Source organism: Gavialis gangeticus, unplaced genomic scaffold (genome assembly GCF_001723915.1).
Source record: "Gavialis gangeticus isolate Ggan-Ray unplaced genomic scaffold, GavGan_comp1, whole genome shotgun sequence".
In the NCBI taxonomy this organism is placed as follows: Eukaryota; Metazoa; Chordata; order Crocodylia; family Gavialidae; genus Gavialis; species Gavialis gangeticus.
Window position 1 is genome coordinate 167,266,109 of NW_017729024.1, and position 20,847 is coordinate 167,286,955.

General features: G+C 44.6%; 1 protein-coding gene across 10 annotated transcripts in view; it reads left to right on the top strand.

Annotated features, from left to right (window-relative positions):
* UBAP2 (ubiquitin associated protein 2) overlaps nucleotides 1-20,847 on the top strand; it is a 149,467-nt gene that overhangs the window by 51,560 nt on the left and 77,060 nt on the right. For all 10 annotated transcript variants that reach the window (XM_019518081.1, XM_019518078.1, XM_019518080.1 and 7 more), the window contains exons 3-6: nucleotides 4,001-4,078; nucleotides 6,289-6,399; nucleotides 10,315-10,468; nucleotides 13,012-13,089. In XM_019518081.1, coding sequence (XP_019373626.1) covers nucleotides 4,001-4,078; nucleotides 6,289-6,399; nucleotides 10,315-10,468; nucleotides 13,012-13,089 — 421 coding nt within the window. The remainder of the gene's footprint in view (nucleotides 1-4,000; nucleotides 4,079-6,288; nucleotides 6,400-10,314; nucleotides 10,469-13,011; nucleotides 13,090-20,847) is intronic.

A 20,847-nucleotide genomic window follows, 5' to 3' on the forward strand; every position in this document is an offset into this window, starting at 1 on the left:
GGTTGTGGGGAAGTGTGGGTGGATGTGGAATGTGTGGAGGGGGAGGGTGGTAGGAGGGATGTGGGGTGTGTGTCTGTAGCAGTTAGCAGGGTTCCCTCCAGAGACGTGCCGGTGGGAAGAGGGGGCGAGGGGCAGGGGTGGGGTGTAGTGTTTGTGGGATATGTGTGCAGGGGCAGGCTTCTGGGTATGGTGGGGTGTGTGCATGGGGACCCACCCCCTGTGTGTGCCCAAGTGAACTGGTCAGCACTCACCCCAGCCCCACAACAGCCCAGCGCCTGCATGCTGTGCAGCATGTCCCCACCACTGCCAACAGCACCCAGCCTTGCCCCGCACCCATTCCAGACTACCCCTTGCTGGAGCGGACCAGCTGGGACATGTGCGCACAGCCCCGGCCCTCCCTGCACCTACTTTGCACCCCCTGCCTGTGGCACATCCTGCTGCCCCCTGGGCACGCAGCAGGGCTGGGGCTCCTCCGTGGCTGGACTGCCATTCGAGGCAGCTCAGATGGCGGCGGCTCCTTCTGGCTGCTGCTGCCTCTGGCCCCAGCCCCGCAGTACTGGCAGGGACCTGCATGCACAGCGCCACCCCGCACGTGCTCTGGGTTTGCATGGCCAGGCTCAGCAGCACTGGCAACACACAGAAACTTGCTCAGCATGGGCTGAAAACCAGCCCCTCGCCACTGCCAGGCTGTTCTTGCTGCAGCTGCCTGGAGCCCATGCCGGGCTGCCCTGCGGGTGCTCTGTGCTGCCACTGCTGCACCACTGGGCAGTCCGGAGACAGTGGTGATGGCGGCAGAGACACAGGGCAGCCTGGGCGGCTGCAGCAGGAAGGGCCTGGCAGAGGGAAGGGGACCACTTTCCCCCCACGCTGAGCGACGGTTTCTGTCCAGTGCTGTTGCTGCTCAGCCTGGGTGGGCGAGTCTGGAGTGGGCGTAGGTCAGGGTGGGTTGGGGCTGTGCACATGGGTCTCTGCCAGTACCAGAGGGCTGGAGCTGCCACCGCCTGGGTTGCCTAGAAAGGTAGTTCAGCCGCGGACCCGCCCCAGCCCCGCTGCGTGCCCAGGGGGCGGCAGGACGCACCACTGCCAGATGGTGCCTGGGCCAGGCGGTACCAAGGGACCTACCGTAACCCGGACAGAGCCCCTCCATGGGCCGCATGCTGTATTTTACCCACCCCTGATCTAGTCCAACCCCCTGCTCAAAGAAGGATCAGACCCAACTCAATTATTCCAGTAAGGGCTTTGTCTAGCTGGGCCTTAAAAACCTGCCAGGATGAAGTTTTCACTCTCTTTTTAGGTAACCCGCCTCCTCGTGAGAGTTTTTCCTAATATCCAACCTCAACTTCCCTTGCTGCAACTGGAGCCCATTGCTCCTTGTTCTGTCGTCTGCCCCCACTGAGAACAGTCCAGCTCTATCCTTTCTTCTGCAAACTAAATCAATCCAGTTCCTTAAGCCTCTCCTCGCCAGTCCTGTCCCCCAGCTCCCTAAACATTTCCATTGCCCTCCGCTGGATTCTCTCCAATGTGTCCACATCTGTTCTGTAGTGGGTGGCCCAAAACGGGACACAGGGCTCCAGATGTGGCCTCCTCAGTGCTGATAAAGGGGAAAGAATCACTTTTTGGTCTGCGGACAATGCTGCAGCAATGCAGCCCAGGATACCGTTAGCCTTGGCAGCAAGGGCACACTGTTGACTTATATCCAACTTCTTGTTCACAGTCATCCCCAGGCCCTTTTCTGCAGAGCTGTTGCTTACCCAGTTGGTCCCAGCCTGTCCCAGTGCATGGGATTGTTGTGTCCTAAGTGCAGGACTTCGCACTTGTCCTGTGTGTGTGTGTGTGTGTGTAGGTGTGTGTTTGTATAGATGTGTGTATGTATAGGCACTATTAATTCCAAATCAGTGCATCTTCACTGCTGGTCATCTGGCAGTGATCTAACAGTGGTAAAATGCTCGAACCCTGTCTGCACTACAGATAAGGGGTTTGACACTTACTGGTGTTTGGGCCATTGGAAATTTACAAGTCAGAAAAATCCTAGTGTGGGCAAAGCTTTTACATATGCATGTGGACTGGAGATACCCATCATATATTATATTATATTCCAAATATAATATTTTCTTTTTGCCTTCTAATAGTGCATTTAGTTCTTAAAAAATATTAAGGAATTATTGCGAGTTGACCTTCATAGCTTGCTGCTTCTTTCCAATATGCAATCCTCTCTGTGCATGGATGCCATTATTTGCTGATTGCTATCTAAATAGCTTTTCACTGGCATGTTAGTGACAAGGTCTGTAGTAACTGGGAAACAGCAGGTTCCTCGGTATGACAGGGGTGCTGTACTACTAGATAAGCCTGAGCAACTGGGCTTTATTTTACAGGACTCTGTCTCTAAAAATATTAGTAGACTTGTAAGAACTATTTTTAACAGTTTCTTGGATTTTGTTAGATGTGTATGTGCTAGTCTTCTAATCTGAATATCATGTATTTTAATTGAGGCGGCGTGGTCTGTTATATTGCACGTGGGACTGGGAGTTAAGAACTCCTGAATACTTTCATTCCTGACACTGATGGAGGTTGTGAGAAAATGTTATGCATAGCACCTTGAAAATGCAAAGTACAAAGTGCTAAGTACTGCATGAACCAGCCGCGATTGTCCTGGAACTTGATTTCGCATCACTGCAAGTGACACTTTCCTCAAGGAATTGGGACAGCTGCAGTGACTGCTCAGTACAGCAGCAGCTGAGAGAGAGATCTGTTGAGAGCAATTTTTAGACTCTCCTTCTCAATGTTTAGACTTGTCACAGAAGTGATAGCTTTCTCCCCTTTTGAAGCTTGTTTTTGCAGTAAACTCCTAACAGCATAGTCTTTTTCATGAAAGTAGTGACTGGCTCAGGCTCTCAAAGAGTGGGACTCTGCTGTGAATCCTTTCTGAAGATGGTTTTCCAGCCCTAAGATTCAACATCAGCAGTAGGCTTTTGCTTATGTTCTTCCATTGATAACTAAAGTTCCATTTTTACCAAGAAGTCTTTCTTGATACATCAGCATATGACTGGGATCCCAGTCCTATCTCAGTTTTTGTCTCCAGCAGATTACAATGATCATTTTAGGGAAGCAGTGGCGTAAGGCTGGCAGGTAAAATGTGGTCTTGCAGTCCTCTTCTGCCTTCCTCTGGAGGTGCCGCTTGTAGAGCGAGGAGATCCCTGACTGCCACGTGATTTATCAAACTTTAGGCCTGTGTGATGGGAGCCACTAGTGTCTTAGGGCTGCTCATCTGTTTGTAAAAAAAAAAAAAAAAAAGACGAGCATCTACAATTTGCTTTGTGTTATGCTGATCCAATGTGGCTCTTAAGGCATCTGACAAGTTGCCAGTCTGGTTCTGTTGTCCAGGGCACCAAATGTTTCACCAATTGTAATGGCCATTGGCAAATATTTTGAGGCAAAGGAAGCAAGTACTAGCTTACAAGGGGGTAAAAAAGGGAGGTAGTTCAAGTGAAACTTTAAAAGATTACGTTTATAGCGCAGTCCAGATGCCTGGTAGTAACACTGAAGAGCTGTAAGTAGATGGGACAATGAAAGGACAAGAGGTGAGGTTATTTTAAAACCTGTGTAACACCAGTGTTTGTCCTTGTGAAGCCATTTGTGACATAGATGTGTAGCAGGTACAACTAGGTACAATTTGGGTGAAAGCCAGGACTTGCCAAGGGGTTTTATTCTGTTACTAGGTCAGGGCTTTTCTACGTGATTACCTTGAACTATATTCCCTGATGGTCATGGGTATTGAGTAGAGAGGTTTACTTCTGTCACACTAAAACCACTGGTTTTAAAGACAGTCTGAGGCCTGCTTTTATTTTGTTCTCCATGTAACCTCAAAGTCTGTTGTCCTCTTTAAAATCCAGGAAGCAAAAATGGTGTCTGTTGGGAGTGACGGAGATGCAAGTGTTTTGTGTTTTATGGGTAACTTTTCTGTAACTCCTTGAGAACCTTACTGGATATTTGCACGTTTCAGGCAACAGCGGAACAGATTCGCCTTGCTCAGATGATCTATGATAAGAACGATGCAGATTTTGAAGATAAAGTGAAACAAGTATGTTTTTCATGTTACTGCTGACACGTTGGTTTTATATGCCATTTCATTCTAGTCCTTGATGCCTGTGTTTTGCTCTAGCTTTTGACAGCTTCAGACAAATTGCTCCCTCCTCAAACTGCATCCTTCAGTCTTCTACCCATCCCTTTAAGTCCAGTGTGTGTGGGAAGAGAGTGGGAGAAAAGGCCTTGCAGGGTTCCTGCTGGAGAAGCAAATTCCAGAACACAGGATCCCACTTGGAAAATGCTTTATCAGTAATCTCCCATTTTAAACCAACCCAACTGCATCCACTGATCACAGCTATGGCTGTATTGACAAGGTGGTGGGGAAGAGGGGTGCTCTTCCAGGTGGACACATTTTGGAAGGTATGGGGCTTTGTTAGTTGGAGCCAGCCCTTGCAGCTTCACTCAAGGGGAAGCACCTGCTCATGCAGATTTTGGAGCATGGACGTCACAGCCTGCTATGTTAGCAGATAGGTGCCATATGCAAAAGTGTCTAGATGCTCCAAAGCTGTAGCACTTTGTAGCCTCATCTCAATGCAGCAAACTCATTTCAAAAGAAACATTCACATTGCACATGGATAAAACAGTGTTCTGGCCTGCATCTAGAGCAGTCCACATACAACAAGCCGTTCAGACTGCAGAACCCTGCGAGGAATCCCAGCCCTAGCCAGATTTTCCTGGCCGCTTGTCCTGTTCTGTCATTGCTTTGCTGAAATTGTCAGGGTTAAGCCTCAGGGCTTCTTAATGTATGAAAATTTACTACCTTAATTGTGCTTCTGGAGTCACCCTAGTATAACTCCTCATATGAACACTTATACATTTGGACTAAAAGTGACTATTTCTGGTTTGGTTTAAACCATTACTAAAGTGACATCACCTAGAACAGAAAGAGACACTCTTATACCATGAAGAGGGTATCTGACATAATGGTAGCAGTATACTTTTTGCTGACAGATTTCCCTATATAGATCATCTTTTAGCCAGCAAACCCAGGTTCACACCCTGGTCTCCTAAGATATGGTGTTCCTTCAGTGACTTGCTAGTACTTCATAATCCGTAGGATAAAGAATGTATTCAGCTTCTCTGCATATGCACTCAGGAAGCATTTATCAGCTGTGTAAACCAAATTTGCTAATACCTTGGCTGCTTTTCAGGAAAAGTGCAAGTTTAAACAGCTTAAAGGTGAACTGAAGCTTTATTTAAAATAAAAAAAAAAAAAAAGCCAACAACCCTGAGCTCCTAGGTCATTAAGACCATGCCTAGGCTTAATGCTACAAATCACTGCGTTATGAAAGCAAGCTGCTTCGCATGAATTCCTTTCCTACATCCATGCCAAGATTTTGGGTGCACGTACTTAGCCTTCTGATTATCCAGATATAGCTGATAACATAGCTGACATCCAAGGCAGAACTGTGAGCTCAATTCTTTACACTGCTGGGGCTGTTTGTGATGTTATTACTAGCTCCAGTGTGTTGCTTTTGGGGATACCCTTCAAGTGCAGACAGCAGCCTTCAGCTGGGGCCGAATGTGGCAGTCCACCTGCTTGGAGGGATGGGTCAGAGTGAATGTTTTATTATCTGTTCCCTTGCTTTCAGGGCCACTTCTTAGTTTTCATTTATAAAGCCCAGTTTGTCTTTATAAATGAAATTCTTTCCCTTTCCTGCATTCTTTCCCTTTCCTGATTTCTGCTTTTTAATAACTGAGCTTAGTGATCAAAGTAATGGATGAGTGTGGGTCAGAATTTGTGTTCCCCTGTAAGGTTATATAATGCATCCTTTTAGCTTATGTGAATCATTTGGATGAAGAAAGAAATAGGATTTCAAAACTTTTCAAAGGGAGGTCTGTATCGCCTACCTGCATGGTAACTTTTGCATATGTGATATTCCTGGTACACTTGCTTGTAAATTTCAAACTTAATAAAAATCAGAGAAATCCAGAAATGTGAGCTCAGATCTTGGCAAATGTCAAGTTTTTTAGGTCACCATTTAGGAGCTTGTGTTTTTGTCCTAATGGATATAAAATTGAGGTGACTTTTAGGGGTGAAACAATTTTAACTGAAATGCTGTGTTTAAGGCATATATGCTTTAATCTCTGATAGAGAAGCTGCTTGCTTGCTTTCTGAATATTTGCAGTTGCACTAATTCTTGCCTGTTTTCATCTAATAATGACTTTGAACATGTCTGCACTTTTTTCTTTTTTCTTTACCAGCTGATGGAAGTGACGGGGAAGAACCAGGATGAGTGCATAGTGGCACTACATGATTGTAATGGGGATGTGAACAGAGCAATCAACATCTTGCTGGAAGGAAGTTCAGACACAGTAAGGATTTGTCTGTGAATGAAATTGCTTACTTCTGTTTTGGTCCCTGCCCCACTTTTCAGGAGTGGGCTGGTGGTAAACTCAAGCACTTGATCTCAAGAACCTGTGCTCGCTCTCTTCTCTCCCGCCAGTGCCCCTTCAAAGAAAAATGAAGGCCTCGGAAATCAAATTAAGCTTTAAAAAATGTTATCCTGTTGCTTTCTTGCTAAGTTGTGCATGTAACACTTCCGTTCCTCTATTGCATTAGGGAGTTGATGACAAATTCAGTCATACTTTGTGCTGCTTTGTCTGTAGTCAGTGTGGAGTCTCAGGCCCACGGAGATGATCCAGGGTAAGAAATGTTGTTTTTGCCTTGGATGATCAAGTTTCATTAGCAAGGGTGGCAGCCACATGGATAAATTGTACATCTCCATAGATCCATATTGTACCTTGCAGGTTTAAAATTAAGATAAGGTCCCTGTCCCAAGGAGTTTATCAAAACTCAGATAATGCCACAGCAGGACATGGCAGATAGCTCACCGCTCATTTCATTAATATGCTCATGAGAATGGACCCTTCCTACAGAAGAAAGCATGGGCATCTTTAAACTTGTATTTAATATATGGTATTGCTGTGGTTGAAGTGGTTCCTGGGAAGCTGTTTCATAAATTTTATAAACTTTATATAACATGGGACAGTCTACTCCTCATCTCTGCTTACTGAAGAAGGAAACTTGGACTTCACTTACTTTCTAAACCCAGATCCATTCCTTTATCCCCTAAGCTTTATCAGTGCTAAGACGTATGAGTCTGCTGAGTGCAGAAGTTTTCTGGCTTCAGTATCTGAAGTACAGGGAGCATCACAGATCACGATCCTTTTCTAGTTCAAAGGAAATTCTTAAGTAGATTACAGCCATGCTCTGTCTGTGTTTTTGTTTTAAGTGTGGAGATCCTCTGAAGCAGAGGTGTGCTTGCTGCGCAAATGGTGGCTTAAATCAGTTCCAGTAGAAATCAGCTTTCTTTGAATAAGTTTCTTGGGTATCTATCTTGTTTATGTTTTTTAGCAGTCTTAGTGTTCAAATCGAAAATACTTCCCTTGATAATACAAATAGATTTCACTATTTGTATTAACATATTATTAATTATTAACACATTATTTCCTTGTTAGTGAATTGTCCTTACTAATTTGAGAAACTTTCTGTGTTTTTTGCTTGGGGGGAGAGAGAATTAAAAGGAAATGCTCAATGTGGCTGAGAAGGCAGTAAAGCAGGAGAAAATGGTTCATAGTTCTGTTGGTAGTCCTTTCAGCATTGTCGGTAAACCTCTTTGCTTTCCCAGTCTTGAGCCTCCATACAGTGTGGGAGACGTCTGGGACTGTTTTATTGGCGTTCCCCACCTCCAGCAGTTTTGATGATCTTTTCTGGGGGCATTGAAGCCTGTAGAGAAAGTGGGGCATACTTCTGCATGCTGAACTGTTTAGTTGAATGTATTACTTTCATCAGCCCCTCTCTCTCTGTCATGCCTGACTAGTTGCTTTATTGGCTACAGTGTGAGTGGGTCCTTCAAACTATCCATCCTCCCACCTAAGATAAGACCAGCAATTTCATCAAAGAAGGCCTTGGTTGTTGCACTGCTTTTTCAAGGTCAGGCATGCAGCTGCTTTGGACAGTGTCAGTTGAAAACTTTGGTTACTTAGCTGACTGCGGTTGGCAGTGATGCGTTTTATCACTGGCTCACCTCCTCTGAAATCTTGCCTACCAATGGGAAATGTAAGTGTCTGCTTTGGAGGACTTTCCTGGAGAAAGTCGGGTTTCCATCCTCACTGATTTGCCTCAATACCACTAAATAGCTTAATGAATCCCCCTCACCCCAGTAGTTGTTTGAAAAGCTTTTTATTTGTGGCGAACAAGGACCTGATGTATCCATCGCTCTGTAGTTATTGCTTAACCCTCAGCAACACTTGGGCAGTTGCTTTAGGAATTATTTCCTCCCCTGATAGAGACTTCACCAGAATTGGTGAGAAGAAAGTAAGGATCAGTTTTAAGTCGACTCTGCAGTAGCCCCCACTTCCAGGACCACATCTCTTTTTCCCTGCTTGGGGGATATCACCTCCTAGGGCTCCATAGAAAGAATGGAAAACCACCTTCCAAAGCTACGCCCAGCTTGTTTTGAGACCAAAACCAAGAGCACTGCTCAGAGAGGAGCCTTGCGTGGCCCTGCCTGTTCCTTGACACGCGAGTTTGAGATGGTGGCGTGCAAGGTGGAGACGTGTACCTGACTGGCTCTAACCTGAGCCTGCCCTACTGCCTAATTTTGTAACTCTGGAGGTGATACAGAAATAATCTAAAGGGCCCTGGGAGTTTGTTGTGAACTAATTTCTTGTCACTCTTGTACATATCTTCTATCTTGGCACCCTAATGGCAACACTTTTTGAGAACCAGCCCATTTTAATTAAAACCTTAAGGACTAATTCTTGGGTTCTCTGCATTTTCTTGGTGATGCATTTAAAACTCTTTGAGGATTTCAGCATCTAACATCTTTTCGTCTTGCCATCACACTTGCAACCCTATGGCAATTCTCCTGCATTGGCTGGGAATCAAGTTTTGCACTGTGAATGAGCTAATATCCCTTACATACCATACGATATCCTGTTTGAGCAACTCTGAATTCAGGTTCTTGCTGTGCTTCACCTAAATTGGCCCTGTAATATGTCAGACTTTTTCATCCACGGCTAAATTGAGTTGTAATTCCCCCCAGCACACGCTTTCTTTGCACATGCCGCTCAAGAGAGAGAGGGCAGGACCTAAGTTACTGGCAGCCAAACTTTGCCTTTGTTGTGTTTGGTGGAAGTGCATGCGTTGAGGTTACTTCTATCCTGAATCCAGATAGCTGTTAACTTTGCCTTCATGTGTCAATTCCCTGCCTGTTTATATGTGGTCTGTCTAGACAGGATGCTGTTAGAGGCAAGGGACTATATTCTCTCAAGTAGGTAAAGTGCCAAGAACGTTCATACTGTGCTAATAACAATTATTTTCTTCCCTTTAACTATGGCATTATGGCCTAATTAGACAATTGCGTAATGTATTATCCATTGCCATACTCTCCTGAACAGATTCTGTTAGTTGTTTCCTTTTCAACTCCTGCAGATGTTGCATAAGGCCGATGTGAATCCTGTGTGTGTGCTAATGACCTTTTTAGTTTAAAAGCAGAGGTGTGATGTTCAGGCTTTGATCTCTTGTCTTCCTTGGATTTTCCTAGGACTACCTGCTCGTGCCCATTGATTGTTTGCTCCCTTGTCAGGGCCAGACACAGGCATGGGTGAACTGGGTGGCTGCCCGGGGTCTGGACAGAAAGGGGGCCCCAAACTAGTGAAGATAATGACAATGATTATTATTATTATTATCTTCCTCTCTGGCGAAGGGGGACCCGATGCTAAAAGTTTGCCCAGGGCTGCCAAGAATTTAGGTACGGTTCTGTCCCGTGTGTGTGGGTACACATTCTCCCCTTCTCTATTCGAGGGAGGAGGGAGGGAGGTTCAGCACTATGCTCGCTTCTCAGGCAGACGTACAGAAACTGTTGACAGAACAGTCTGCTTCTTGGCAGGCCTTTTTTTATATAAAAAAAATAATGTTGTGTAAACAGATTTATTTAAAGCAGCTTTACAGCCACCAGGATTTGAGATACCAAATGTATCTGCTACCTGTCTTTTCATGGGAAGCCGCTCTTGACAAAAGCAATAGACCCTAATTCTCTCCTCAATGTGCAGTTGATTTGGCGTTCTCCTTCCTGCCTGGTACTTTACCATCTTTAAAGCCTTGTGGAATTGTGAAAATACCCATTTGTCTACAAACTGGGGGGTTGGGGCAGAGACTTTTGCAGATCAGTCCCTGCTCGTTGCTGCTTCACCTGTGGTGTCTAATGCTTTTCTCCGAAATAGACTTCCTGGGAGACTGTTGGAGGCAAGAAGAAAAGCCTTGGAAAGGAAAGTTCAGAAAACAAAGAAAACAGAGAAAAACGTGGGGACAGAGAAGTGAGCCGTGGACGGGGAAGTTCCAACAGACGAGGAAGAGGCGGCAGCCGTGGTCGAGAGTGTAAGCACAGACGCTTCGATTTTAAACGCTCAACTTGCTTTTTTTCTTTTCCTTCTAGCTGAAATTCTCTCAGAGAGGAGAGGATTTAATGGGAACAAGTCAGCAGAGCATCAGCACGACTGACTTATCACTACATTTATTTTTTAGGCTGCAAGTGTGTTCAGTGCTGCTACGTGTCTTGGTTTCAGGGCATTCTATTTTTGGTTTCTTTCACAGGCAAATTGAATGCATTTAAACCCTTTCTGCCTCTTTTTGATTTCTTGATCCTTTGTGAGTTGCTCTTTGGCAATTGGGTTTGGAATGGAGCCTTTGTAAGACTGTGTTAATAGAGCAAATACGTCACTGCGGAGCTGATGCATTTTCTGTATGTTCTATTTAATGAAAAAATACCCAATTTTTATTCCCACTTGGGAGAGTGGGAGTGCTTGAGGGTGGTATGCATTCTGTGGCATATTTTACCCCCTAAGGGAAAATCAAAAGCCCATGATATATCCTAGGGTTTTATTATGAGTGCAGACTTGCACAAAAGATGAGCTTCTCCATAAATAGAAAGGATTCCTTGTGAACTTAACATCATTGAAATGGCCATAGTGTATTCCAGGGGAGGAATCCAAATATTTTTAAATGTAAGAGGACTAACTTAACTGCCAGCAGTGTTTCCACAGCTTAGATGGTAATTAATTAGGCCACCATTGTGTTCTCCCCCATGATCTGTGACCCATTTCTTAAATTGCTCATAGTCCCTGTGTTTAATGGAGGGATGCCAAACTCACTTGGGCCCCCCATGCCGGATCTGGTCTGCAGGGCTCCCCACTGGCTGGACCTGGATTTGCCTCTGGCAGTAGGGGTTGCTGGTGTCATGGAGCTGCTGGGGTTAATGAAATGGGGCTGCTGAAATGTCCCCAACTGGGCTCTGCACCCCAAATTTTGGCAGCGGGTCCTGCCCCTGAATTCCCAGTTCTTCCCGGAGCCCCGTGCACTGGATGACATCCTTGACCCCTGGTTTTGTTGGGAGCTTCTTAGGCAATAGGGTGAGGTGTAAGAACCTGTGGGGAGAGAAAAAGTAGCCAGGTGCTGGTTCATCACTAAACAGCAAGATGATAAAAGGTAAATATTTATGAGATTGCCAACTGCACAAAGAACAGACAGGGTAATATCATTCACCAAAACAAAGTGCAGCCCAGAATTTGTTTTGCGAGAGGCAGATGTTCCTTGGCCATCAGATTTTAGCCTCTGTTCTGAAACTGGAATTGGGGATTTTGAGATCTAGGTTGGGTCTAGGTTCTTAGACATGCTCTCCCCATGAACCCCTACACACACTTCAGTTGGGTCTCAGTTGCAATTCTGTGAATCCAAGTTGTGCAGTGCACAGCTTCACTTGAGCAGTAGCAAATGTTAGGACAAATGCTGAAAGTTGTTGTTTTTCTTTAGGGAGCCCTTCCTTTGGCTTGCAGCTGGCTTTTCAGCACATCGAGCCAGAGGTTTTTCACAAAACATATAGAGCTTTTCTTAAAGTCTGTTTGACAGATGTTAAATATAAAGACTGTGGGTGTTCGAAGCAAAAGCAGTACAAGAAAGGAGCCTTTCCCTACCCTTGTGTCTGTTGGTTCTTTTACGGGGACCAACCATAATGTGAACAGTAGAGGCACAACTCAAACTGTAGTGCCTGTGTCCAAAAAAAGGCAAAGCCATGGATTTATCCTTTAGCTAGTGAGCAGTGTGTTCAGAGGGGTTGCATGGGTCTGGCTGGCTCAGAATGAATTACTCCTGGGGCTTCTGCTACAGCACGATCTCACCTGTCTGCCACTTCACCCAATGCAGGCTCTAGTCTAAAACCTTCCAACTTGGGTGCCCAAAGTTAGTGCCCAAATCCAAGTGTAAGATACTTCCACAGTGTCCTTGTGTGGCAGCTCGCTTCCGTTGTCTGGAGCAACTTAGTTTCCTTTTTAGATATTCAAGTTAGAAACTGTTAGCTATACAAACCAGTACTCTCCTTTCTCTCCAAAAACTACAAAACAAAGTTTTCAAAATAGTTATTGGTGCAGAGGAAATAAATAGGGACTTAGTTCTAGTACTGCAACAGGTAGTAAACACTAAAGGAAATAAAATTAAACTATTAGGTAGTAGGTTTAAAACTAACGAGGAAGGTTTTTTTCCCCTCACAAATCACATAATTAATTTGTGGAACTCATTGCTGCAAGATATTGTGGAGGCTGATTGGTTAACCCAATTCAAAAAAGGGATTGGACAGATTCTGGAAGGAAAGATCTATCAGTAGGTATTGAATATGGGAGACAGGTGTGCAGATGGAAAACCTGAACTTTCCAAATCTCTGATTACTTAAAGTTGCAATGCGGGAGAAACAGGGGTGGAAGATTCTCCACAAAACTTTCCCAGTCCCCGCCTAGGCATCTTACACTCTGTCACTGTGAGAGAGAGGATACTGGGTTAGATGGATCTATGAAAATCCTTATGTTCTTAATCTTTACAGATATTCAGATAAAATGCCATTCCTTGACAGTGTTCCGGTTTTTTGTCCCCAGTTAGAGCAGAAGAGAATGGAGTGGACAGCAGTCAAGGAGACAGGCCTTCGGACCGTGGCAAGCGTGGCCGTGGGAGAGGTAAGGATGAGTTGCTGGTCTGTTCCTGTTGGTACTTGTGCTTTGACAAGATGATAACAGGTCATTTTTATATTTGTTAATGACGAGGTACTTGAAAAGCACAGCCTGTGCCGTTTGATTCCATCAGAATTTAAGACAGAACTAATTTGGTTCCTGTTAAATGGCTGGCTTCAAAGTGACTTGAACAATGTGCACAAGCCTGTTTGGCATGTTCAGATGCAAACTAATGTGTTCAAGATCTGCCAGTTATCCCAGGCATATGCAGTTATCGGGATACAAGCACTAAATAACTTGCTGGTTTAAGGCAGCGGTTCTCAATCTTTTGCACCTTGCATCCCACCAACCATTTTGTCAAAAACCCCTGGTCCCACCATGATAAAAACAAAACCCCACTTTTCCAAGAAGTGTATTTTCACATTTTCATGCACTTTAGTATTATATTAATCATGAATGGAAATGTTTAAGGATGTTAAAAGACCCACCTACATGACCTTTGCATCTGACCAGTGGGACATGTCCCACTAGTTGAGAAACACTGGTTTAAGGAATTCCACTGCCTCCTCACTGCCCTCAAAGGTCAGGTTTGAAGGTGTTGCTGTGGAGTTGCTGTGTGTGCAACTGTGATGTCTAGGGCAGTCCAGGGCTCTTCCCTTAGAAATCATAGTTGGAGTGCAGCTTGGTGAGTGGATTCTCCCAGTAATGCTCATAGCATCATCTCTGCTTTGTATCTTTTTGGGAGCACTGTGCTTCTCAGGTTTTCTTTCTGTGAGCCAGCAGGGAAGATAGCATGGTAGGGTTGTGGTAGAGGGAGCCAGAGGAAGACAGAAGGGTTAAGAGGTATAGGGGAGGAATCTGGAGATCAGGGAAAGGGGTAGATTTATAGAGGACTTGAAGATCAAAGGGAGTCTGAATTTTCTAGGGTTGTGCAGGGTAGGAGGACTTCGAGTGGACATGGGAAGTACAGGTATCTCATGGGTTGGAAGAGAAATGTCTGTTGCAGAAGTATCTTTCTTAACAGCAGTGCTAATAAAAGCAATACATAGCATACCACTCATTTCATAGGCACAGAACATTTTCACAGTAATCTCTATCCCTGGCATAATAGCTGTTAATAATCGCATGTTCAAAGACACATGATAGTAACAGTTAATCTGTAGTCAACCCTGCTCCTTAGAGAAGTAGAAGGAAATGAGGGCACGTGGTTTCCAGAACAGTGTACAGACATAACTAGCTTGTGCATATAAATTGGCAAAAAGCAGGCAAGGTGTATGGATAAAGGTACCTGTGCAGAGTAGGATGTGTTGTTACAATTTCAGTAAAAGCCGGCTGGTGGTACTCCAGACCGGGGGTATGTTACAAATTAATATGCATAAAAATAGTATTACTGGACACCGTTTTTAGACAAACTAGGGAATATATGCATGAATAACCACAATATGAATTAGATGTTATAGATTCCTATTGAAATCTCTGCATTTATCGTGTGAATTTTCAGGGGAATTATCATGGGACTCTTCAGCCTGGAAAAGCGCAGGCTCAGGAGTGATCTGGTGGCCACCTATAAGATTATTAGGGGAGTTCACCAGGATCTGGGGGAATGTTTGTTCACCAGAGCGCCCCAAGGGATGACAAGGTCGAATGGTCACAAACTCCTCCATAACAGTTTCAGGCTGGACATAAGGAAGAACTTCTTTACTGTCTGAGTCCCCAGGGTTTGGAATAGACTGCTGCCGGAGGTGGTTCAAGCACCTACTTTGAATGCTGTCAAGAGACGTTTGGATGTTTATCTTGCTGGGATCCTATGATCCCTGCTGACTTCCTGCCCCTGGGGCAGGGGGCTGGACTCGATGATTTTCTGGGGTCCCTTCCCGCCCGAATGTCTATGAATTGTGTAGGTGTGGCACACCTAAGAGTGCTCATATTTCATGGTATCCCTAGAAGGATCTCATGTGACCCTACTAGAGAATCACTTGTCTAGACCTTGAGGCAACACTGAGAATGAATGCAGTATGGATGTGTAGATAGGTACTGTACCTTTCTTAGTCTGAGACATTTAATAATTGTTAACATGCAACTAGCAGACCTCCCACACACAAGGGGTGGCCTCAGCCAAGCATGGTTCGCTGTTTTGGTTTGTATGGTCCTTATGTATCTGACAAGTACCGTATGCTGAATATTTGCCTACAGGTACTAACTTAATGAATGGCCACCTATAGTTCTCAAGTATCCATGATAAACTGTCCATATGTCCTCAAAATCATTTTAAAGGGGGAAAAATTCCCAATTTTATTTTACGAAGGTAGTTTGTGAAACCTGCTGGCACTGCTCGCCATTGTAGACTTCCCTCCTTCACTAATAGGTCTTCCTGGATCTCTCCTTCCTGGTATATTAGTAGTATTCCTGCCAGCATGGTGCAATAAAAACTGCCTTCCTGCTGCTATCTTAAGTCAAGGGAGTTGAAACCAAGGATAAAGTTGCTCTCTCAGTGGAGAGCAAATTGGTTCTTTGCGATCAGCCCAGATCCTTCATTTCATGTAATCCTGTAATAACAGTACTGAAAGGCATCTTGCACAGCACTTCTGATGCACTTGTCATGTTGGAATGTAGGTACCTGATGCAAATTCGGGGGTCAGTTAATGTCTGAACAATGCAGTTCATCTCTCCCTCCATATTTAAGTTACCTTCTCGGGCTGCAGTAGTCTTACTGGCCCTTCTTTTAAGGGAAGACTGCTGGGCCATCGTATTACTTCTTTATAGGGGAGTAATGTCTTTTAAAGGGATGGTGCTGATCACAGAAAGTGGCATAGCTCCTTACAGAATACTCTTTGCACCGGCTATTTCTCCCTCAGGGCTGTTGACTGTCTCATTATTATCTAGCAGAGCTGCTGTGATCAATGCTGTGACATTTCCTCTAACAATATGCACTGCACATGTTGATAGGTTTACAGTATACAACTGGTGCTGGTTGGTGTAATGGCATGCAAGAGAGGGGTTTTGGAGCAGATTTGCATTGCTGGCTGATTAGTAGAAAGCAAAAGCACATCACAGGGTCTGTGTTATGATGTAGCCCAGCTGGAGTGGTGCTGCTGCTCAGCCCTTAATCTTTGCTTGATAAGCAGGGACATAATCTATGGCTTGGAATGGAGTCAAGGAATGAAGCAACAACGTAGCAGGGCTGTCAGTCTTCATCTGATCTTCAAGCCTGAGGTTCTTTGAATAAATTTAATTTAGCTCTAAGTAGCATTATAGTACTACTAGACATTACTACTTTGTTGCAACTACTTCCTGACTGAGTTATAACAAGCAGTGTTGATGAAAGATAAATATTTGTCATTATGTGTATTTTAGGGCAGTGGAGTGCTCACCCTTTTGGCCCTGTGGGCCAGATGAATAGCTTGGAGCTGTCTGCAGGCCAGATTGGACTCTGGAGCCCAGTGCTGCCCACCCTCATGCACTGGGATTGGGTCCTGGAGTGCTGGAACCACACCCTGCACACTGGAATTGGGTTATGTGGGCCTGGCATTGCCCTCTCCCAGCTCCTGAGCTCCAGAATTGGGGTTTGGGATGCTGGCACTGCTGCCTTCTGCACCCTCATGCCAAGATTGGGTTCTGGGAGTCTGGCACCAGCCCCTGCACTCCAGGATCGGGCCCTGGGGTCCAGCCCTGTATGCTGTGTTTGGGTGTTGGATCCTGCACGCAGGGCCTGGGACTTGCCCTGGGTCCAGAGATTAGGCAGTCCAGGAATGATGCCATTTGTCTCCTGCTGCCAAATTTTCAGATGCATAGGGAGCCCCATGGGCCAGATGACATGGTACAATGGGCTGCATCTGGCCTGTGGGCCTGAGTTTGAGCACTCCCATTTTAGGGGATTGGGTGCATCTTTAAATGTCAGATCTGTTTGACAAGTTGGATTCATTAATAAATAACATTTTTTTCCTTTTTTTCAAAAGGAACCTAGTGAAGGAAGGCTGGAGAACTGGTTTGCCATCGGGTTAAATAACCTAGTTCTTCAAACATTTCCTTATTTGAGTTATGCATGACACTTGAGAATTAGCACTGAGGCAGCTTTACAAATGCAGGTCTTGCTGGGCTGCCTGTCTGCTTGTGACACTTCACAAAGTATGGAAAAAAAATTCCCTTGTCCAGTTTCACTTCTGTTCATTGTCCTTTTTTTTTTTAAAGTAGAGTATTTCCTGATGCTTTTCCAGAGCGATATTTGGAATGCAGATATTATGCCAGGAAAGGGGGATATTTAGTAACAAATGCCCCCCACCCCCCAAAAAATCCAACCCCAGTCCCCCTGCCTCTCAATGTGGAAAGGGCTCTTGCTTTTATTAAACCTAAATTTTGGGCCTAAGGTACCTGAAGAATCCCTTTAAATCACTTTCTGGGATCCCGGTTAAGTTTAGCTTTTGAAACCAGAAACATGTCTTGGCATTTTCTTATTTTAAAACCCAAACGCAGTGGGAGCCAGGCTCTGCTTTCATAGGGTTGGCGTTGGTCTTTCCAAGCCATATGAACTCAGGGGAAACATTCTGGAGGCCGCAAGCTGAAATGTTTGGTTCACATGCAGTTGGTTCTGCATTTGAAGTTAGGAGGCTGAATATGTTTACGTCTTGACTTCTGATGTGTGGCTCATTTTTTTTGAAGTGCCTGGCTCTGCAAAATAAATCTTTTTCTCTTAATCTGATTTTAGAGGTTTTTTTTAAAAGCTTGTTCATGAAGGCCTCCTGCAAAAATGGTTACTGTAGTAACAAGCAGCATACAAAACAGATCTGACATCCCTAGCCGGACAGTAATTAGCACAGACAAATTCTCTGCTTAGTAAAGAACAAATAATTTCGGTGTTTAGATTTTTTTTCCTCTCTTTTCTTTTTACTTGGCAAGGTGGATTACTTTGAACGTAAACTTTCTGTACTAAGCCTTTCTCGTCAGTTCAAAACAAGATTTTAGTCCTTTCATCTGATCACCCTGTTTCTGAAGGTGCTGAACTAAACTAAGGGCTCTCATTAAAGTATCAGTTTTGTCTGACTTGGCCTGCGAAAAATAAATAGAAATCTTAAGGATTTTAAAGAGTTTTTCAGGCTTCATTTTCTTTTCCTTTCTGCTGTTTCTAGATTTATTTCATACCCTTCAAGTTATCTCTCTGAAACCTGTTTGTCAGGCTAGGAAGAAAGCCACATGTGTCAGATTGAAGGGACCGAACTTCATTAGATCCATTGTTCCCATGCCTGAAATTAGGCTAATTTGGTTTACCTAGAAATAGGCTGCCAGCAGTGCCTGGAATTAGTTCATCTCAGACTATGAATGTTAATGGCTGCATCATGCTCTAATTCAGTGAGGTTTTCTGTTGGGGGATGACATCTCAACTGGACATTGGGTCCAACCACCAAACCACACCAGGGCTTGGTTCTGTTAAAATCAGTGTCATAAATTCTTGGTAGACTTCATTGCAGGTGGAGATGGTTCAGCACCTTACTGGCTTTAGGTGTGTTGCTACTTCCAGCTTGGATGCTATGGGAAAAAAAAAACCAACTTCTATTGCTAGCCAACCCAGCTACAGCTGGTGTGCAGCTAGTTAAGAGCATGAGATGTGTCGGGGAACAGAAGACCACCTGGCTCAGTTAGTGCTAGAGAGAGAAGTGGGAACAAAATAAAGTAAAATGTCAAAGTGAGCAAAAAGATTAACGACATAAGGAAGAAATTGGCAAGGATTTTAAGCAGAATCTACTTTAAAAAAAACCCAACCAAAAAACAACTTTCCGCTGCTGACTTCCTGAGAGAGAGATGGGTAGGGATGATTTGGCTGACACTTCAACCCGTTGTTCACAGATCCAAGTGTAAGGGAAGCTGAAGAAGTGTCATGCAGGGTTGCAAGTGGCAATCAGAGCTGTAATTTTATTCTTTGTAAGTGCCTCCATTGTTGGGTTTGTGCTCAATATGCTGATTAATTGTAGCAAGAGCCATTCAGGCAGTCTCACTGAGAGATTGAAAATGTGCTGCTGCAGTGTCATTCCTTCTCTGTTTTTTGGCAGATGGAAATTAATGGCAACAGAATTCTCTCTTGTGTAGCCAACAAAAACTGGTGATGTGTTTTGAAAACATTGACCATTGTAGTGTACTTTGAGTGGAGTAAAATATGTGCAAGAGGACTTGATAAAAATAACATTAAGAGTCTGATTCTCCCCCCCTGCCCCTGAGGATGCTGTATCACATCATCAAGATCTCACCAATACAGTGATCTTTGTCATTGCTAAGGAACGGTATATTTAAATATTTTCCCGACATGGAATGTGGGAATCTGTAGCTGCTGTTACAATTTTCTGTACAAGCTGAAGCACCTCTTGCTAAAAACGTAAGTGCCAAGTGGGATCAAACCCGTGGTCTATCTAGCCAGTGTCCTGTCTCCGACAGTGGCAGGGGTGCATGCTTTAGAGGGAGAGCAATGAACCAGGCAGATCTAGAGTGACCTCTCCCTAGGGACCTACTTAATTTTCAGTTTCATGGATTTTGCAGAAACTGTGAAATCCAGGATTGTCCATGAAATCAACAACAAAAAAACCCACCTTTAATAAAAATAAAATGCTGGCTCCCCAGTGGGAGCCAGAATTCCTCACTGCCAAGAGGGAAAGGCTGGCGGGGTGGCATGGTGGGCAGCAGACAAGATGGTGGTTGCCCCCTGGTTGCTTCTCCCCCTGCTGGGGCCTCTCCACCAATCGGCCCCTATGGGTGGAGCCACATCAGCAACCAAGATGGCAGCTACCCACTTGTCCCTCCTCCTCCCAGGCCTCTCTGCCAATCAGCACTGAGGGGCGGGGCTGCTGGTGGTGATGAAGATGACGTGTAGATTGCTTTGCCTTTCTCTGGCCAAACTGGGAGTTACTTTAACCCCTCTGTTTGTCCTAGTTATTAAAATCTGTCTCTGCTTCAATCCAAAATTATCCGTCTGCTCCAAACTCCCCGAGTAGTCCTGTGAATAAACATGCAAAGACTTTATTTCTTTCAACGTACAGAATATTGCTGAGAAAGCTTTGAAGCCTGCATGCAGCAGGCATTTTAGCCCTTGCCAAATGCAGTGGGACACTTCCAGTTGACGGGACAGTTCCCTAATAACTTCAAACTAGTTCCTGTAGCTGAACACTTATACAGTGGAGCTTGGATGATTTGCAGGGGTGAGGTTCTGTAGCCTTTGCAAACCAGCCGGGGATCATACACGCTTCAGCAAACAGCTGTGCTGCTTGTTCTTCTCTTGGCAAGCCTTCGTGAATGAAGTGGGTTGTGAGCCATTTGGATGCATATGATCCAGCTGTTTCTGCACTGTGATTTTTGACCTTCTCTGGACTTCCTTAAAGGTGCTTTTAGAATGTTTAGTTTGTCTGTACAAGCTCGTTGCCATCAGTAGAATAGCTAGAGCAAGGCTGAGGAGCTCCTATACCAGCAATAAGTAGTCGTGGTCCAAGTTTCTGATGCCTGATGTGGTGAGGCGAGGGCAGGTAGTGTGGTTAAGAAAGCTTTAACTTCTGTACTTATGCAGATAAGCAGTTCCAGGTCTTCTAGGAACTTGTGCTTGGGAGCCCTAAATACTTACAGTGCAGATCAGTGCTGCAAATCCATGCTTGTCCTGCAATTTGGCACAACTTAAAAGATTTCTTTTTTGGTAACATGTAATTACATCTTGTATAAAACAGATAATCCCTTGCTATGTAGCTGGGAAACTAAGCTCCAAATGTTCTGTTAGGCAAAGTGGAAGCTGTAGAC